General features: G+C 47.8%; 1 protein-coding gene across 9 annotated transcripts in view; it reads left to right on the plus strand.

Annotated features, from left to right (window-relative positions):
- BCAS3 (BCAS3 microtubule associated cell migration factor) overlaps positions 1-15,380 on the plus strand; it is a 555,013-nt gene that overhangs the window by 519,106 nt on the left and 20,527 nt on the right. For all 9 annotated transcript variants that reach the window (XM_069481069.1, XM_069481074.1, XM_069481076.1 and 6 more), the window contains one exon: positions 12,268-12,435. In XM_069481069.1, the coding sequence (XP_069337170.1) occupies positions 12,268-12,435 (168 nt within the window). The remainder of the gene's footprint in view (positions 1-12,267; positions 12,436-15,380) is intronic.

Here is a 15,380-nt window from a genome sequence, read left to right on the forward strand (position 1 = left end):
TGGGGTGGGGAGGGAGAGGAAGGAAAGGGAAATGCTGGTTGAATGTCAGCTGGGTAAACAAGCCAGGTGTAATGGACCCTAGACTGAAGTGCAAGACCAAGGCATCCCCTCCCTGGGCCTCCATTTCCTTGTGTTTAAGAGTAGATAGACCCAGATATACTCTAAGGGACCAATAGATAAAAAATGCCTTGGGGGACAGCACAGGGTGAGGGAGGGAGTGCGCCATAAGCAGTGATTCTCAACGTTAATGTCACGCAAATCCCCTGGGGACTTGTGGGGCTAGGGCCCAGTAATAAAATGCAGATTCTGGTGGAGGCCTTTCTACACTGCTTCCAGGTGCTGTGGGGGCTGCTGGGCAGACCACACTTTGAGTAGCACAAGGTGGGCTTCCCTGGTCCAGCTCTGCCCCTCACTGAACTTCCCTACACTGTGTCCGCACTGTGAAATGGGTAACTAGTGACAGTTGCCTTGTCTTCCTCCCTAGGGGTGCTGTGAGGATTAAGGGAGCAAACGCCTGTGAAAGCACCTTGTAAAGGGTAAAGCAGTGTGCAGTGTAGGGGATTATTGTCCTTGTTAAGATTTCTACGCCCCATTGCTCACCCTGTGTGTTCCTGCGGCTTCTCAACTTTTCCCTACATCCTCCCTGGTTTCCATGCCTGAGCTGCTGAGTCAGTGTGACCAGCCAAGGTTGAGCAAATACTCTGACATGTCAAGGCAGGGAATGACAGTTCCCAGGCACCCCACTGTTTAAGGTGTGGACCAAGCCCTGAACATACCTTGCTTGATCAATTCGAGTGATATCAAGCTGAGCTCTACCCCACCCTCATAGGCTGCAAGACCAGGCAGTGAGGCTGAAAGTCAGGGACAGGTCAAGTTTTCAGCCAGGTCAATCACCAGTCCACACCATGGTTCCACTCCTGCGCCCACCCCAGGTGGCCCAAATACTTCTGTCGTGTGTTGGTTTGTTCACTGAGACCTTCACAGATGCTTCCACAGCTACCCTGTAAGACGAGAAACTAAGGTGACTGAGCCAAGTCATTTTTTAACCACCCTAAGCCTCATCGTCCTCATCTATGAAATGGAGTTGACAGCCTCTGTCCTGCCTGTGTAAAAATTACTGTGATCCCACCGTCAACATGAAATAACTATGTGGAAGTATGTGAGGCATTCAGAAGAGAGCTCCTGTTCCAGTGGACCCTGCTCACTGTCCTTGGGTGAGGAACGTCCATGCCTCCCACTCGTGCTCAGACCATCCCGCATCACGGAATGTCCTCTACCCGCCTCAAGGCCCGGTGGAAACCATCCCCAGCCGCGCCAGAGCGAGGCCTCCATTGTGCAAACAGTGCTGCTTCTCATCTTGCTCTTCTTAGGCTGAGTCTTTGCTGAACAGCGTCAGTGTGAGCCTGGAAGGTTGGGTCCCTGTAACGTACTGTGCCCCAGGTCAGAATGGCAGCCAAGCCCAGCTCTTCACCCGAAAGCCCCTGCAGCTGAAGGTCTGGTGCGGGTTTGTCCCTTGCAGTGAGAGCTGGTGGGTTTAGGTGGCTGAGGGAGGTGGAAAGCTGACCACATACTACAAACAGAAGTGTCTGTTGCCCAAGCTGGTAGCACCATTTTAAAGCCCTCATAGTTAGACGACTGCCAAAATAACAAAGCCGAAAACTGTTCAGGCTTCAAACCAGGCTCCTCCCATCCCAGAACCCTCCCCTGCAGCGCAGGTGGACTCTTCCCTTCCTCTCCCCACGCCACTACCTCAGGGGCTTAGAGGAGCAAACAGCACCCTGGCTCCAAATAGGAGCCAATTTGGGGGATCCCTCCCAGGCCTGTGAAATCCCTGAGGCCGGCAGGGCCCAGGCCTGCCAAGCTGGGCCTCCAGACACTCCAGCCAGCTGGGAAGCAAAAAGGTCTCACTCTGAGGAAATGCAGATCCTCCGAGAGGAGAGTAAAGGTCAAAAATAATCCAAAGGACAAGCCACTCATGTCTGTGTGTATACTGGGTTTCACATCTGAAATCCAGTTGTGATAAATCTGATGGTTTTTGGAACATCTTCTTTGATTAATAAAAACAGAAGACTTCTTCGCCCCAAGTTTCAGACTTCAAAGTTCTCCTCAGTTGAGAGCCTTGCATTTGACTTGTTTGTGGAGCAGAGAAATCACAGGATTTTGCTTGGGTTGCTTGCCCTAACCCCTGCTGCCCAACTGCAAGAACCACTTTAAAATTCTGGAATAAGAAGGCTGAGCTGAAAACCCCCTTGCTGGTACTGCAGCCGTATTTTCAAAATCAGAACTCAGCATGGATGTTAGTGGGGAAAGTACAGGCTTTGGAGCCAGATGAACCTAGAATCAGAATCCTGACTTTACCCTTGATATTGTCATCCTGAGCAAAAATTTTACTTCTCTCTGGCCTCAGTTTCTTAATCTGTAAAATGCAGATAATAGCATCAACGTCACGGAGTTAGTGGGATGATTTAAATGAAGTAGCGTGTATAAAGTGACTAGCTATGCCTGGTGCAAAATAGACACTCCACAGATGTTAGTTCTCTTACTTGATATGTGATCTGACCACAGACCTAATTGTTTGGAGTCAGGACTGTCCTAGAAAACCCAGTTTGTATGCTTGCTGTCTTGAGAGATACAGTTCCATGAAGTTTTTCCATCCAAGGAGTTGTTAGGTTTCCGAGGATACAGTTTGCCTTGCAGTGTATTCTGAGCCTTGCTGTAGGAATCCTATAACAGAGTGCTGTGTATACATTTTCTCTCCACCCGCAGAAGCAGGCCAAAGCATCCTGAAGGAAATATTTTCATTGCAGTCTAGCTATAAAATGATTCTTCTCTTCACACTTGGAGGAGTAGAAATCATGATTGTGCCAGGTTTAAAGTAGAGGCGTAAATGGTCTCTGGAATCTAGTCTAGGAAATGCCAGCGTCAACCTGACTGGGAAAGCCCTCTTGTTCCCTGAAGTACCTCCCGGTCTCATCTGAGTATGGAGCTGGTCGAAATTCTTCTTACTGAGACCTGCAGTGATGACTGATCTCTTGGGCTCACAGGCAAAGGGCAGGAGTCCTGCTCAGTGACCTCATGATGTGTGAAGGGCTCAGACGTTCCTTGACAATCATGAAAAGATGTCTCCTAGGAAACTGTGTTTTGTTTATCCAAAGGATAGTTGGGGGAGGAGGAGACAAAGGTGACAGATAGAAGGCACTTGATTTTAAAATTGACTCCTTCCAGAGTTCTTCTAGCTCTTTCGATCTGATATATGAAATTTGTACAGAGGTGGAACTGTTTCTGCCATTTTTCACACACAAGTTGGTGCACATTCCTGATACGAATTAAAAAGAAATATGTCATATGTACACAGGGATGAGTCAACATTGCACGCCGCCAGCCGTGGCCACTGGGCGAAGTGTCAAACATGGGCCATGGAGCTGCAGGCCCGCCTGCCCCCAGCTGAGTCAAGAATGAGCACAGGGAGGCTGCTGGGTGAGGTTGAGCTGTCCCTCATGTGCTTCCTGTGGGCCTGCCATCCAGGTCCCTGAGAGAGTGCTTCTTCCAGGAAGCATATTTTCCTCCTGCAACTTTTCCTTTTTTTCCTTATTTTGTTTTTGGTTTTTTTTTTTGTTTGTTTGTTTTTTGTTTTTGTTTTTTTTTCCTAATTACAAAACTGTAGGAAAAGTATGGAAAGGTATAAAGTAGAAGTCCCCTATAACCCAACTACCAAGCGGCAACCATGGTTAACATTGTGTCATGAATCTTTTAGAGTGTTCTTTCATGCTGCTTTTATACTGTTCTGTAACACTATATACTTCTGTCTTGTTTTTTTATTTAACATTGTATCTTAAAGAATTTCCCATTATAAACAGCATTTTTCATGACTACCTAATATTCTACTGTAAGAATGAAGTATAATTTACTTAACGAATGCCTTATTGTAAGGCTGTGTTAGTGTGGCACTGAGCATCGTATGCATGAAGGTGTGTTGCTCCCTAGATTATTTACTTGGGCTAGATTTCTGGAAGTGGCATCCTTAGGTCAGTAGTTGGGTACGTTTTAACTCTTAATACATATTGCCACATTGCCCTTCAGATAACTCATACCAATGATATTCTCACCAGCAATAGTCTACCTCATTCCATCCTTACCCATGTTGAGTATGATTCTGTTTGCTTATTAAATAATTTAGAGAGCTGAAAAGTCCTATCCCCACACTCAGATGTGGGGAGATTATTGGGATGTATGAGGGATCTAACCTTCATGAGAGCTAAGAGGTCACTTCCCCTTCTCTCCTGTGCCCCCTGCAGGCATCCTCAGAGAAGTGGTGTGCACTTACCACCTATCTGCTTTGACTCCCCAACCCAAGGCCCTTTTGCTTTGTAATTGACACATAACCAATACCCTTAATGATGGCGTTGCCCAGGCCAGGCCTGATGTGCCTGTTCCCCACCCCAGTGTGCTCCTCTGGCTGCTCGTCCTCTCACCCAGGTGTCCTCAGTCACTCTCCTTGCCTTTCATAGAATCCCACTGCCCCTAAGAAGAGCTGCTCACAGAGCCTTGGGGTAATCTTCTATGTTTGAATGGCCCTGTGCAGTTTTACAAGGCACTTGTCAAAAAACAAAATTATAACAAATTTAGTTATAGATCTGATTGGTTTTTATTGGTGATTCATGAATCCAGGCAGCCTCCATTCTACAAAACAGAATGAGAGCCCCCACTGGGCAATAGCAGAACAGTGGGTTTTATAACATGAGAACAAGGAAATAGAACAATAGGGGGGGAAAAGTTTAACATCAGGTTACTTCAGGTTACTTTTGTTGTAAGCGTTAAAGTGACGGTCGAGAGGGCTTCCTTATTACACTGACTCAGGTAGACCAGAATCTCCTGGGTTTTGGAAAAAACTGATCTGTTTTGGGATCTGTCTGCCTGCTTAAGGTTTCAGTTTGATTCTGTGGCATTTAGCATGAGTGACTCCATTTTGGTTTGCTCTGATCTGTTTGGGCCGAGTGCAGGAGGTCAGTTCAAAACCATGGCCTCCCATAACTTTTGTTTAATATGCTCTTTCATGTACTATCTGATCTGATGCTCATGACAGCCCTGGATGACAAATACCATTTTCCCTGTTTTATAGGTGAATTATTTTCCTAGGGCTGCTGTAACAAGTTACCATGAACTTGGTGACTTAAAACAACAAATTTATTCTCTCATATTGCTAGAGGCCAGCAGTTCAAAATCAGGTCAACAGGGTCGTGCTATCATTCCCTGCCTCTTCCAGCTTCTGGTGGCTCCTGGCGTCCCTTGCCCTGTCTCTCTGTCTTCACATGGCCTTCTTCTCTCTTTTTTCTATTTTAGGGACACTAGTCAATAGATTTAGGACCCATCCTAAATCCAGTATGATCTCAATTTGAGATCCGTAGTTACATCTGTAAAGACCTTAGTTCCAACTAAGGCCATATTCTGAGGCTCCAGTTGGACGTATCTCTTTTCGGGGGTGGTGCAGTAAGTAAGAAAACCAAGGTCCATTCAATCCACTGCAGTGGATTCAATCCACTGCAGTAAGTAAGAAAACCAAGGTCCAAAGAGGGGGAATGACTTTCCCAAAGTCATATAGTGAGAAGGTAACAGGAGTTGGCATTTGAACCCAGGTTTTCTGCTTACCAGGTGCATCTAATTAGGTAAGAACAATTATGATATAACTGCTGATTATGTTATCAGCTTCACAGAAAATGAAATTGGTAGCTTTACCCTATAATACCTCAAACATCATTTACCATTACTCTGTTACTGTATTATTGTTAATTACATTGAAACTATTAGTGCCAGTGTGAACCCCTTAAACGGGAGTCATTCATTTATTTTCCATGTGGTAAGTGGGGAAATCAAGACCCAGAGGAGATTGATGACTTGCCCAGAGTAACCAGAAAGTTAATGGGTAAATTCCACTTGTAACCTCGATGTCTTGATTTGTAATCCATATTCTAACCTTTAAGGTACTCATTATGTTCATATATTATAATTAGGAAAGTGGTCTCATTGTCAAAATTAGCTGAGGCATTGCTTTGCTGTGCTGGTGCCTTTCCTCTTTGCTCAGTTCACTTCCAAACATGAGTAGTAAATCTTTTCAAAATAGCCTAAATGCCCCAAACCCAAACCTCACAGCCAAATGGATGCATATGGGACAAAGATGGTTCACTGAGTGTCACAAGTTTGGTGAGCATTAGATAGTGTGAGTCATAAAAGATTGCTGGAGTCCAGACCCCTTTGCTCTGTACCACGTCTGTCTATGGGTGTGGGATTGCAGCTACCTTGGGAACCAACCTAAATGATTGAGAGGGACACAGAGGGTCCTCATATCTCTCACCCTACCTGCCTTCCCACAGAGAACCAACCTGTTGGTCATGACATGTTGCAGACTGACATAATAAAATATACCTGTGGACACAGCTGGTGGTCAAGGATATTGGTCAGGGTTCTCCAGAGAAACACAACCAATAGGAGACAGGGAGGTGTCTAGATATGAGGTTTATTATGGGAATTGGCTCACGTGATTTTGGAGGTCAAGAAGTCCCACTGTCTGCCGCTGCAAGCTGGAGAACTGGAAAGGCTGGTGGCATAGCTCAGGCTGGGTCCGAAGACCTGCTCACCAAGGGAGCCAATGCTGTAAGTCCTGGTGAAAGCCAAAGGCCTGAGAACCAGGGGCACCCGTGTCCAAGGGAAGGAGAAGATGGATGTCCCAGCTCAGAGAGAATGAATTTTCCCTTCCTCCACCTTTTTTATCTGTTTGGGTTCTCAATGGAACAATGCCCTCCCATATTGGTAAGGGTGGATCTTCTTTACTCAGTCTACTATTTCAGTGCAAATCTCTTCCAGAAACACCCTCACAGACACACCCAGAAATGTTTTACCTGCTAGCTAGGCATCTCTTAGCCCAGTCAAATTGACATGTAAAATTGCCCATCACACCAAGTAAAGCTAATGTCCTCAGCCTGTGCTTATATGAGTCAACCTGTAGTGTGGAGAAAGGAGTGTGCCCCGCAGCAGCAGTCTGAAGCTCAGTTTGGTGAGCACTTTGGTGAGCTAGGCAAGGAGGCGCTACAATGGCTGCCTTCATCATGCCTGGGATCATTTCTTAGTTATTTCAGACATCATTATTATCCCAAGCTGTCATCCAGAAGGGCTTATGCCTTGAAAAGCATTGTTTAATGCAGGTTTTGCTTTCGATATCTGGTCTCCCTGGCAGCTAGAAATCTGATCAACAGGCTCTCAGCAAGGTCCAAACCCTGCTGTGAATCTAATTGATGCAGAGCGGAGGCTGTGCCATGGTCTCTTAAATAGCGAGGGTGCGATTAGACACTATCAGCTGAGAGGAGCATCCTACCTGCCCCACTCCACCTCCACCCCGGGCGTCCTTACCCCTGGAACAGTGGGATACAAAGGCAGGGCACGTGTCCCAGAGCCTCTCTGGGAGCTACCAGCTTACCAGCTGTCACAGCATGCCTTTAATGGGTTTGTGAAACCCAAGAACCTGACCCATTTCTCCTCTGAGGAGAGAATGTAACACGGGTGCCAAGCTAGGAAGCAGGATTCAGGAAGCTTGCCTGTATGAGACCAGCTTTCTGTGCCATCCCAGCCAGATTGTTTTGTTTTCCAGTTTCCAGAATCCGCACATAAAATAAGTACACTAAAGGCAGTAGAGTAAAATTGTGACATTGTTTTATGCTTATTTATCATCTTCTTCCTTCCTCTTTTTAAATTTTAACTCCATTTTCTGCCTACCCTGGGCCTAGATGTTCAGACTTTGGTACCCCACCCAAAGGGTGTTGACTCCAAAGTGACTGTCAAATTTCTCAAATGGTCACAATACAAGAACCTGTTTTAAGCATGATGTGCAAAGTCCTGTGCTTATTTCCATTACGAAGGAATTCGTGCCCTCAGGAGCTTCTAAACTATTTGGAAAAACAGATCATGGGAACAATGTAAGTAAGGCAGTATGGCAATAAGACCATAGGAATGATCTAATTCACTTGGGGTCCACGGGCGGGCTTCAGAGCCATCCATAAACACCCTGAAATCGCTTGCATAATTTTGTGTGCACAAGCACACATTCTTTTGGTAAGTGCGTAGCGTAGCTTTCATCAACTTCACCCAGGAAGGTAAAGAACCATTTATACCATTGGAGTTTGTGTCAGGGCATTCATTATATCTGGGTAGTTGCTCAAGGTTTCATTGAGCAGTAAGACTTGTCCTCATTCCTGGACAACGGTATTCAGCGAATAGCAGGGTAGGAGGCAGCCCTGAAGAAAAGGGTTCCCCGGAGGCATTGTGGAAAGACCAGTACATTTAGAGCCAGTTGCCTCATGTCTCTCCAACTCAGTACGATATAAATCTGTAAAATGGTGATAATGGCTGTTTCCCAGAGTTCTGTAAAGGGCCATGAGCTCTCTTTTTATTTATTTATTTTGGGCTCACTCTGTACCTGAGTACAGTGCTTGACTCATATCATGGTGGGCACTAATCAATATTTGATGAATGTGTGAGTTAACTGAAATGATAAATGTGAGGGGGCTTTGTAAACAGCAGTGCACTGCTTTAGCAAAAGATCTTTGTTGCTAAGCATGTGTATTTTGTGCTTTGCAAACAGCCTGCACTAAGTGAGCATCTTCTCCCTCCTGGAAACTGACCCTTTCCCCCGTAATGGGACTCAAAGGGCCAGCTCATCTGATGGAGTGTCTCTGGGCTGGCCAGATGAATGATAGTGGTGCCGTCAGCACTGACAAGATGTGCAGTTTCCTAAGAGCCCAGAGGTGACCTCACCCTCCAAGGGCTTGGCCTCTTCACCCCAGTGCCTGCTGAAACACACACCTGCAGCCCTGCTCTGACGCCAGGACCAGGACACTCCAGGAGCTCCCTTGCTGTTCTCAGCAAAGAGGCTGCCAGGAGCGGAAGGGGAGGACAGAAAGCGGGTATCGCAGAGGCTCTGCTGGGACTCTTAGCAGGATAAGCAGGACCACTGATTGTATCCTCTCTGTGACTTTTCAAAACAGTGGAAATGATCACGTGCTTCTTTGCTGAACACTTTTGGTATCTTCCACCTCCTACCCATGACTTCCTGTCCATGCCCACACTAGGAGAGAACAGACCTATCAATTTTTTTGTTCCTATGAGCTATCCGGTAGACAAGGTGACTCATGATCAGTACCGTGACACCCCAAGGAACTTGGGCTTGTTGAGAGTGGAAAAGATTTTTAAAAGGCATTGTTTGAAGGTGACAGGAGTTCTCAAAACAAATTAGGAAAGTGAGTGATTTCTACATATAATGGTTATCCCACCATAGAGGCTGCTAAGGGAAGCAGTGTGTGAGCTAAGAATTAGGAGCCCTTCTTCCACATCTGCCACCCAGAGACTTTGAACATGACACTTAACCTTTCTGAGCTTCCAGTTCCTCCTCCATTAATTGGGGTAGTACCTGTGTGCTACCTCTCAGGATCTTTGTCATAGTCAAAATATATGCCAGCCATGGTGGCTCATGCCTGTAATCCCAGCTACTTGAGAAGCTGAGGTGGAAGGATCCCTTGAGCCCAAGAGTTTAAGGCTACAGTGAACTACGATGATGCCACCGCACTCCAGCCTGAGTGACAGAGCGAGACCCTGTCTCAAAAAAAAAAAGTCTCAAGTGGTAGAAAGGTATACATATTTGTTGTTATTAACATATACATGACCACACCTGTTACATGCAGAACACTCATTACATGTCAGGCACTTTTACATGTATCTAATGCAATCCTCACAACAGCCCTGTGTGGTTGTGTCATTTTGCATTTTTATGGATGAGGAATCAGGGACTCATGCCCAGAGTCATACAGCTAATATGTGTTAGAGTCCACATTTAAGTCCAGGTCCATTTCCATTCTCCACTGTAACATGAGCTCATGATTCTTTTCTCCCATATACTGTTATTTTGTCTCTGAAAATATTACGTACTCCTCTGGCCTTTACCATCTGTTATGGACTGGGCCCACCCTCTTACCTGAACCCGTCTTGCTTTACCATTTTTTGGATTTTTTTGGTTTCCTTCCTGATTTGGCTTCTGGTATTCCCCTTGGCCCCGCTGTCAGCTCCCCCACCCTGACCTCTAAACACGCTGTGGACAAACACTAACTGGGCTCCTTTCTAGAGGCAGGCACTCTGCTCTTGTGAAGTGAGAAAGTAAACGGTCATTCCCTTCCCAGTTTTCCAGGCTCTGAAACGTCTCTGTCCGTAAGAAAGCTGAATGTACGGGGACGGGGAGGGCCCACGTTTTCTTGTCATCCCCTCTTCTGAAATCATTAAGCATGTGTGTCCCAGGCAGGCCCTTCAGAAAAACGATGATGCTGTAGCCCTTGATCTTGTCAAATAAGACTAGGAAGCACTAGAGGGAAGCGCAGACTCCTGGCGGGACCTCGCTCAATCTCTTCACTCCTGTGAGACAGGCAAAGAGTTATTAGTTCCACTTCAGAGATGGAAAAAGGAGATAGAGGGACTTGCTGAGCATCACCCAGGGAGTAGGCAGTAGAATCAAAAGCTCAGTTTATGTCAGCAGCCCCAGCTGGGCACTGAGTCGTTGCCAGTGTTGGTTGAGCGTTGGCTCTGGGCTTGGCACTGCCAGTGTGTGACCCTAGCACAGTTCAGGCCCTGGGAGGCTCAGGTGACACTCAGCACCCCACCCCCAGTTCCCAGCACCTGGCTCCCTAGACCTATCCTGAGCCTACATGGTGGAGAGAGAAGGTGTTACAGGGCAACTCCCCACTCCTGACAAGCTGATCCCAAGCAACCCCCTCCCAAGGTAGGCTTCTTTTTAGAGAGACGCATTTATAGATGCTGCCCGGTCTCCCAGTGCCAGGAATCCACCCTACAATTAGGTAAGAGATAAATCAAAGCCAAACTTGGCTGATGAAATTTGGGAGCCAGTAGTGACCCTTGCCACACATATAAATCTCAGCAGGCTGGCCAAGAGCCTTTGTCTGGCTGGGAGAGTTCAGGATTATCTGGCCCTCTTTGCTGATGTATGGAGTCACCGGCTGTCAGAGTGTTTACTAACGGTTATCACCTCGATGCTTTGGCCATTATCAGAGGCAGGGCCACCTGCCGGGGCTGGGGCTTGCACCCTCTCTATTACCACCTGTCATTGGCAGGGAGTGTGTGCTGACACTGCCCAGGCCTGACTGCCTAGGGAAGATAGTTTCTGACGGCTGATCAAAGAAGAGAAGCAAGGCCTGATAAAGAGTGTGTGTTTCGTGTACTTTTAACTCTGGGAAGCGTTGGCATTTGCATTTTTTCCCCATCTTCCTGGTGCTGGCAGGAACCAAGCCCAATAAACGCAGTGGATTCAGTTACCTAATCGCTGGGGAAATGGTATGTGCTTAAAGCAACAGAGCATGACTATAATCCCCTTCCAAGAGAGAGTGGATGAAGTAAGCTTTCACAGAAGACTTGCTGTATAATAAAGTAGAATAATTTAAATTTGGACTTTGAAGTGATCTTGCATGTAAAATCTAATCTTGGCATTCAACAGAACACCATGTACTTTTTGGAATTGGGGAGTAGCTTTAGCTTAAGGAAAGATTCTTGCTGAAGATGCTATCACCCAACTCTATTGCTGGTATCCCCAAAATAGTGTCCTGGTTGTGCAGATGTCCTTGGGCAGCTGGGAGACTGCAGTGGGGTAGAACAGGTTTTAGACAGAGGCATCAGGAAATCTGAGTTCTTGGACCAAGTCAGCCATAAACTTGCCGTTTAATCTTGGGCCATAACTTCTCTGAGCTTCAACTGTAAAGTAAGGAGGTTGGGTATAGGTAATAGAATATAATGGTTTAGAAACCTTTTTTTTTAAAAAAAAAAATAGGCTATGTAACCCCTTTAAATGAAATTTTGGGTGGAATCCCATTGTATCAGAGGAAAGTAGAGATGTTTTGGTTGAATCTGGAAAGGGGGTTCCCTTCCCTTGTCCCAGTTCTTGAAGCAGTCCCTGAAGACCAGAGGAACCCTGTAGCTCCTCAGAGACAATTTAAAAACCACTGGCCTTAATGTCATGGAAGTCATTCTCTGGAGATCTACACTCTGATCCACTGGTAAGAGCTGTTTTATTCTGTGCGACACATCCTGTTTCATGGTGTTCGTCCATCCTGTAGAAGGGCGAAAATGCACCCTGAGCATGGAGGCAGTTAGCGGGGCATAGACATAAAGAGCAACCTGCTCTCTGAAGGCATAGGCTCAATGCCAGATGTCCCATGTGTGCCGCAGGTACCTTTGACCGCAGCGTGACCCTGCTGGAGGTGTGCGGGAGCTGGCCTGAGGGCTTCGGGCTGCGGCACATGTCATCCATGGAGCACACCGAGGAGGGGCTCCGGGAGCGGCTTGCTGACGCCATGGCCGAGTCTCCGAGCCGGGACGTCGTGGGATCCGGAACAGGTAAAGATGTCTTCAGACTTGCGGCCTGACTTGGTTACGCCAGGTGCCTGATGGTGTAGAGCTTTTTTGGCAGGAAGAGGGTGTGCGTTTGGTTTTACCATTCGTTCTGTAGTTAGCACTCTGATTGCTATCCGTTGCCTCTGATGCTGGGAAACCCTGTGTAAATGGAGTTCCCAGTGGAACTGCCCCTCCTGCGTGGAAATGCCATGATAAACACAGTGTGTCAGTGGCTCCCAGAGGGACACCTTACTCCCTTGGGGAAGGGAGTCCCCAGGTTTTCCAGCAGTGCTTAGGCACTCAGTCCTGAGGTGGTACACCTTCCTCAGTCACGCTTGAGGCTTTATGGGTTGGCAGGTGCCGGGGGGGGGGGGGGGGGGGGGGCGGCCTGCCAGCCAACCTGGACGGGAACCAGCACAGAGCAGGCCAGGCTGGTTTCAGCCCCGGCAGCTTTTCCTCATGCCGTCTTTTCCCTGTACTCTGGCCTCTGAGTGAGCCCAGCGGCTGGGGTCTGGGTGGCTTCCTGCATCCATCGAGCAGTCAGGAGACATCCTGAGATGATGAGTGGGCCCTGCCCCAGGCGAGCGTGTGTCCACATGCTCACAGAAGCACGCGTCCAGCAAAGACCCACAGTCCTCCATGCCCGTGCAACTCAGCGCGCCCTGCCTCTCCTTTCACTCCTTCATTCTAGATATCTGTGCTGTTGCTGACTCCTCCAGCCCTGCTTTTGTGTCTGACACAGACTGCCCCAGCAGGCCTCCTTCCAGCTTTCTGAGGGCAGTAGGAAGTTTTTATTGGGTCGAGGAGAGCCTTGCCGGAGGCCTTCCCTCTCTCGCTTGCCTGAGCCCTCTCAAGACTGTTATTCTTTGCTGTGGATGGCCGCATCCCTGCTCCACGGCCTACCTGAAAAGAGGATCCCAGTGAGGAGAAACTTAAAACCCTGGGGCAGGTTCTAATCAGGACCAGCAAGATTTAGAGTCAGAGCATTTGGGGCAGAGCTTGAAAGGCCTGGCATTATCAGTCTTCCTTCCTTGTGGCTCCTCCAGGTCTTCTGACGTTTGGGACTGGCAGTTAGGCGTTTCCCTCTCTTCTGCCCCAACCCCTGCCAGTGCCTCTGTCCCCGCACTGAGGGCACAGCGACATCCATCTCCACAGCCCTAGCTGTGCCGCCTCCCATAGTGCTTGTGTGATAACTGCACACGAACAGGATGGAATGGATGGGTACGAGAGAGCAGAGAAGGAGTTTGGCTAGAGGTAGAGAAGTGTCTTGCCAGGCCACAGGAGACAGGCACCTCTGAGGACCAGCCCCTTGTCCACCCCCTTCTTCCCCGGAAAGAGAGGAGACGAGAAGCTGCCGCAGGCCATGTCCCACACCAGCGTGCACACACACGCACAGACACATCACACCGCCACGCCACGCTCGTCATGAAACCCCCCGACTCATGAATAACGTGTCCTCATGCTGTGTTCTCCCACCTGGGCCCAGAGATGAGGAGCAGCTCTGCCATTTACTGGGGCTGGACCCACATTTCCTTGGAAGCTGGCCCTGGGGAGGGAAGCTTCCCCCTTTTGAACCTTGCCCGTGCACAGCCTTAACCCTGCCTCTCCAAGGCCCCAGCCAGCCTCGGCTCACACAAACCAGAGCCTGGTGTCACTGGATTCACTCCCCGGGAGCTTCCCTCTTCTGAGGGCTAGAGGAGCCCCTGGATCAGCTCTCCTCTCCAGCCGCCTTCTCCAGAGCCCCTTGGAGCATCGTCCAACAAGCAGAGTTGAAGGCGCATCAGTCAGCGTTGTGGAACTTCAGCCTGGCACAGACAGTAACCTGAGCAAAACTGGCAGCGATTCATCTGCCAGACAGCTGAGGGATTCAGGAGAGTCTTTGTGGCCTTAAGCAGGTTCATGAAATTAAAAAGAATAAAAAAAGAAGGAAAGAGGAAATTAAAACTGCATGACCCACAGGTCAGAAAATAGGAGACTCCCTTTTTTTAGTGGAAGGATTTTATTTTCCCCAAACTGTCACCAAAAGGGATTCAATTAGTTTTCTTAGACCTTATTAGATGTATGTTTAATTTAAAAAAAAAAAATCTACCTCTATTTTTTAAAGGCTAGTAAGTAAAGAAGATATAGTGGAGTTTACCCATTTCCTTTTCTGTTTTTGAGAATCAGTTTTCACATTTTCCATCTAGAGGTAAAGTATCAGCCTGTGTAGCCTGGGGCCTTGACAAGGGCAGGCGAGTACACCCATGCCAAGGGCAGCCTACGACCCAGAGGTAGCCAGGGAAATACAGCGCAATGCGGGTGAGAACTTCCAGCAAGTCACCTTTGCCTATGGCAACCTCTCAGTCCCTCTCTTTCTTCCCACAACCCTGCTTCTCTAGGTGTCTCATAGGACAAACAGGTGACATCAAGTGTTTGCCTCTGTTAGGTACTCTGATGCACCAGAGATAAGTCAATTCCTTTAGTACCTCCCAGCAGCCACCTCATGCGATAGCACAATCAGGACTGATGGCCACTTTATCAAAGTATGAACAAAGCTCAGAGGCCAACTCAAAACTTGCTCTCATTACCCCTAACACGAAGCCCACTGTATAGCACGCCTCACTGATACACAGGTTTGGCTAGTGGTGTCGGTAGATGTTTAGCAACCAGCTCTTCAAAGGGAAGAAGGAAAGCCCTGATTTGTGGATTTCTGTAACGTAAAAACTCCTATTATGGCCCATTTCAACCTATCACCATGACGTCAGTTAGCAGAAGTCCTGCAGATGGAACAGTCTGCTGGTTCCAGCACCTGGCGGGGGAGCTGTACTATGGGGCAAATCAGCTCCCCACAAGATAAAACCAAACCTTTTAAAACCTTACTATTCCGAGTGGTCTGGGGGTGCAGGAGGATAGCCATTGGTCAAAGAACATAACGTTTCAGTTAGACAAGAGGAATAAGTTCAAGAGAT

This window comes from Eulemur rufifrons, chromosome 9 (assembly GCF_041146395.1).
Source record: "Eulemur rufifrons isolate Redbay chromosome 9, OSU_ERuf_1, whole genome shotgun sequence".
NCBI lineage: Eukaryota > Metazoa > Chordata > Mammalia > Primates > Lemuridae > Eulemur > Eulemur rufifrons.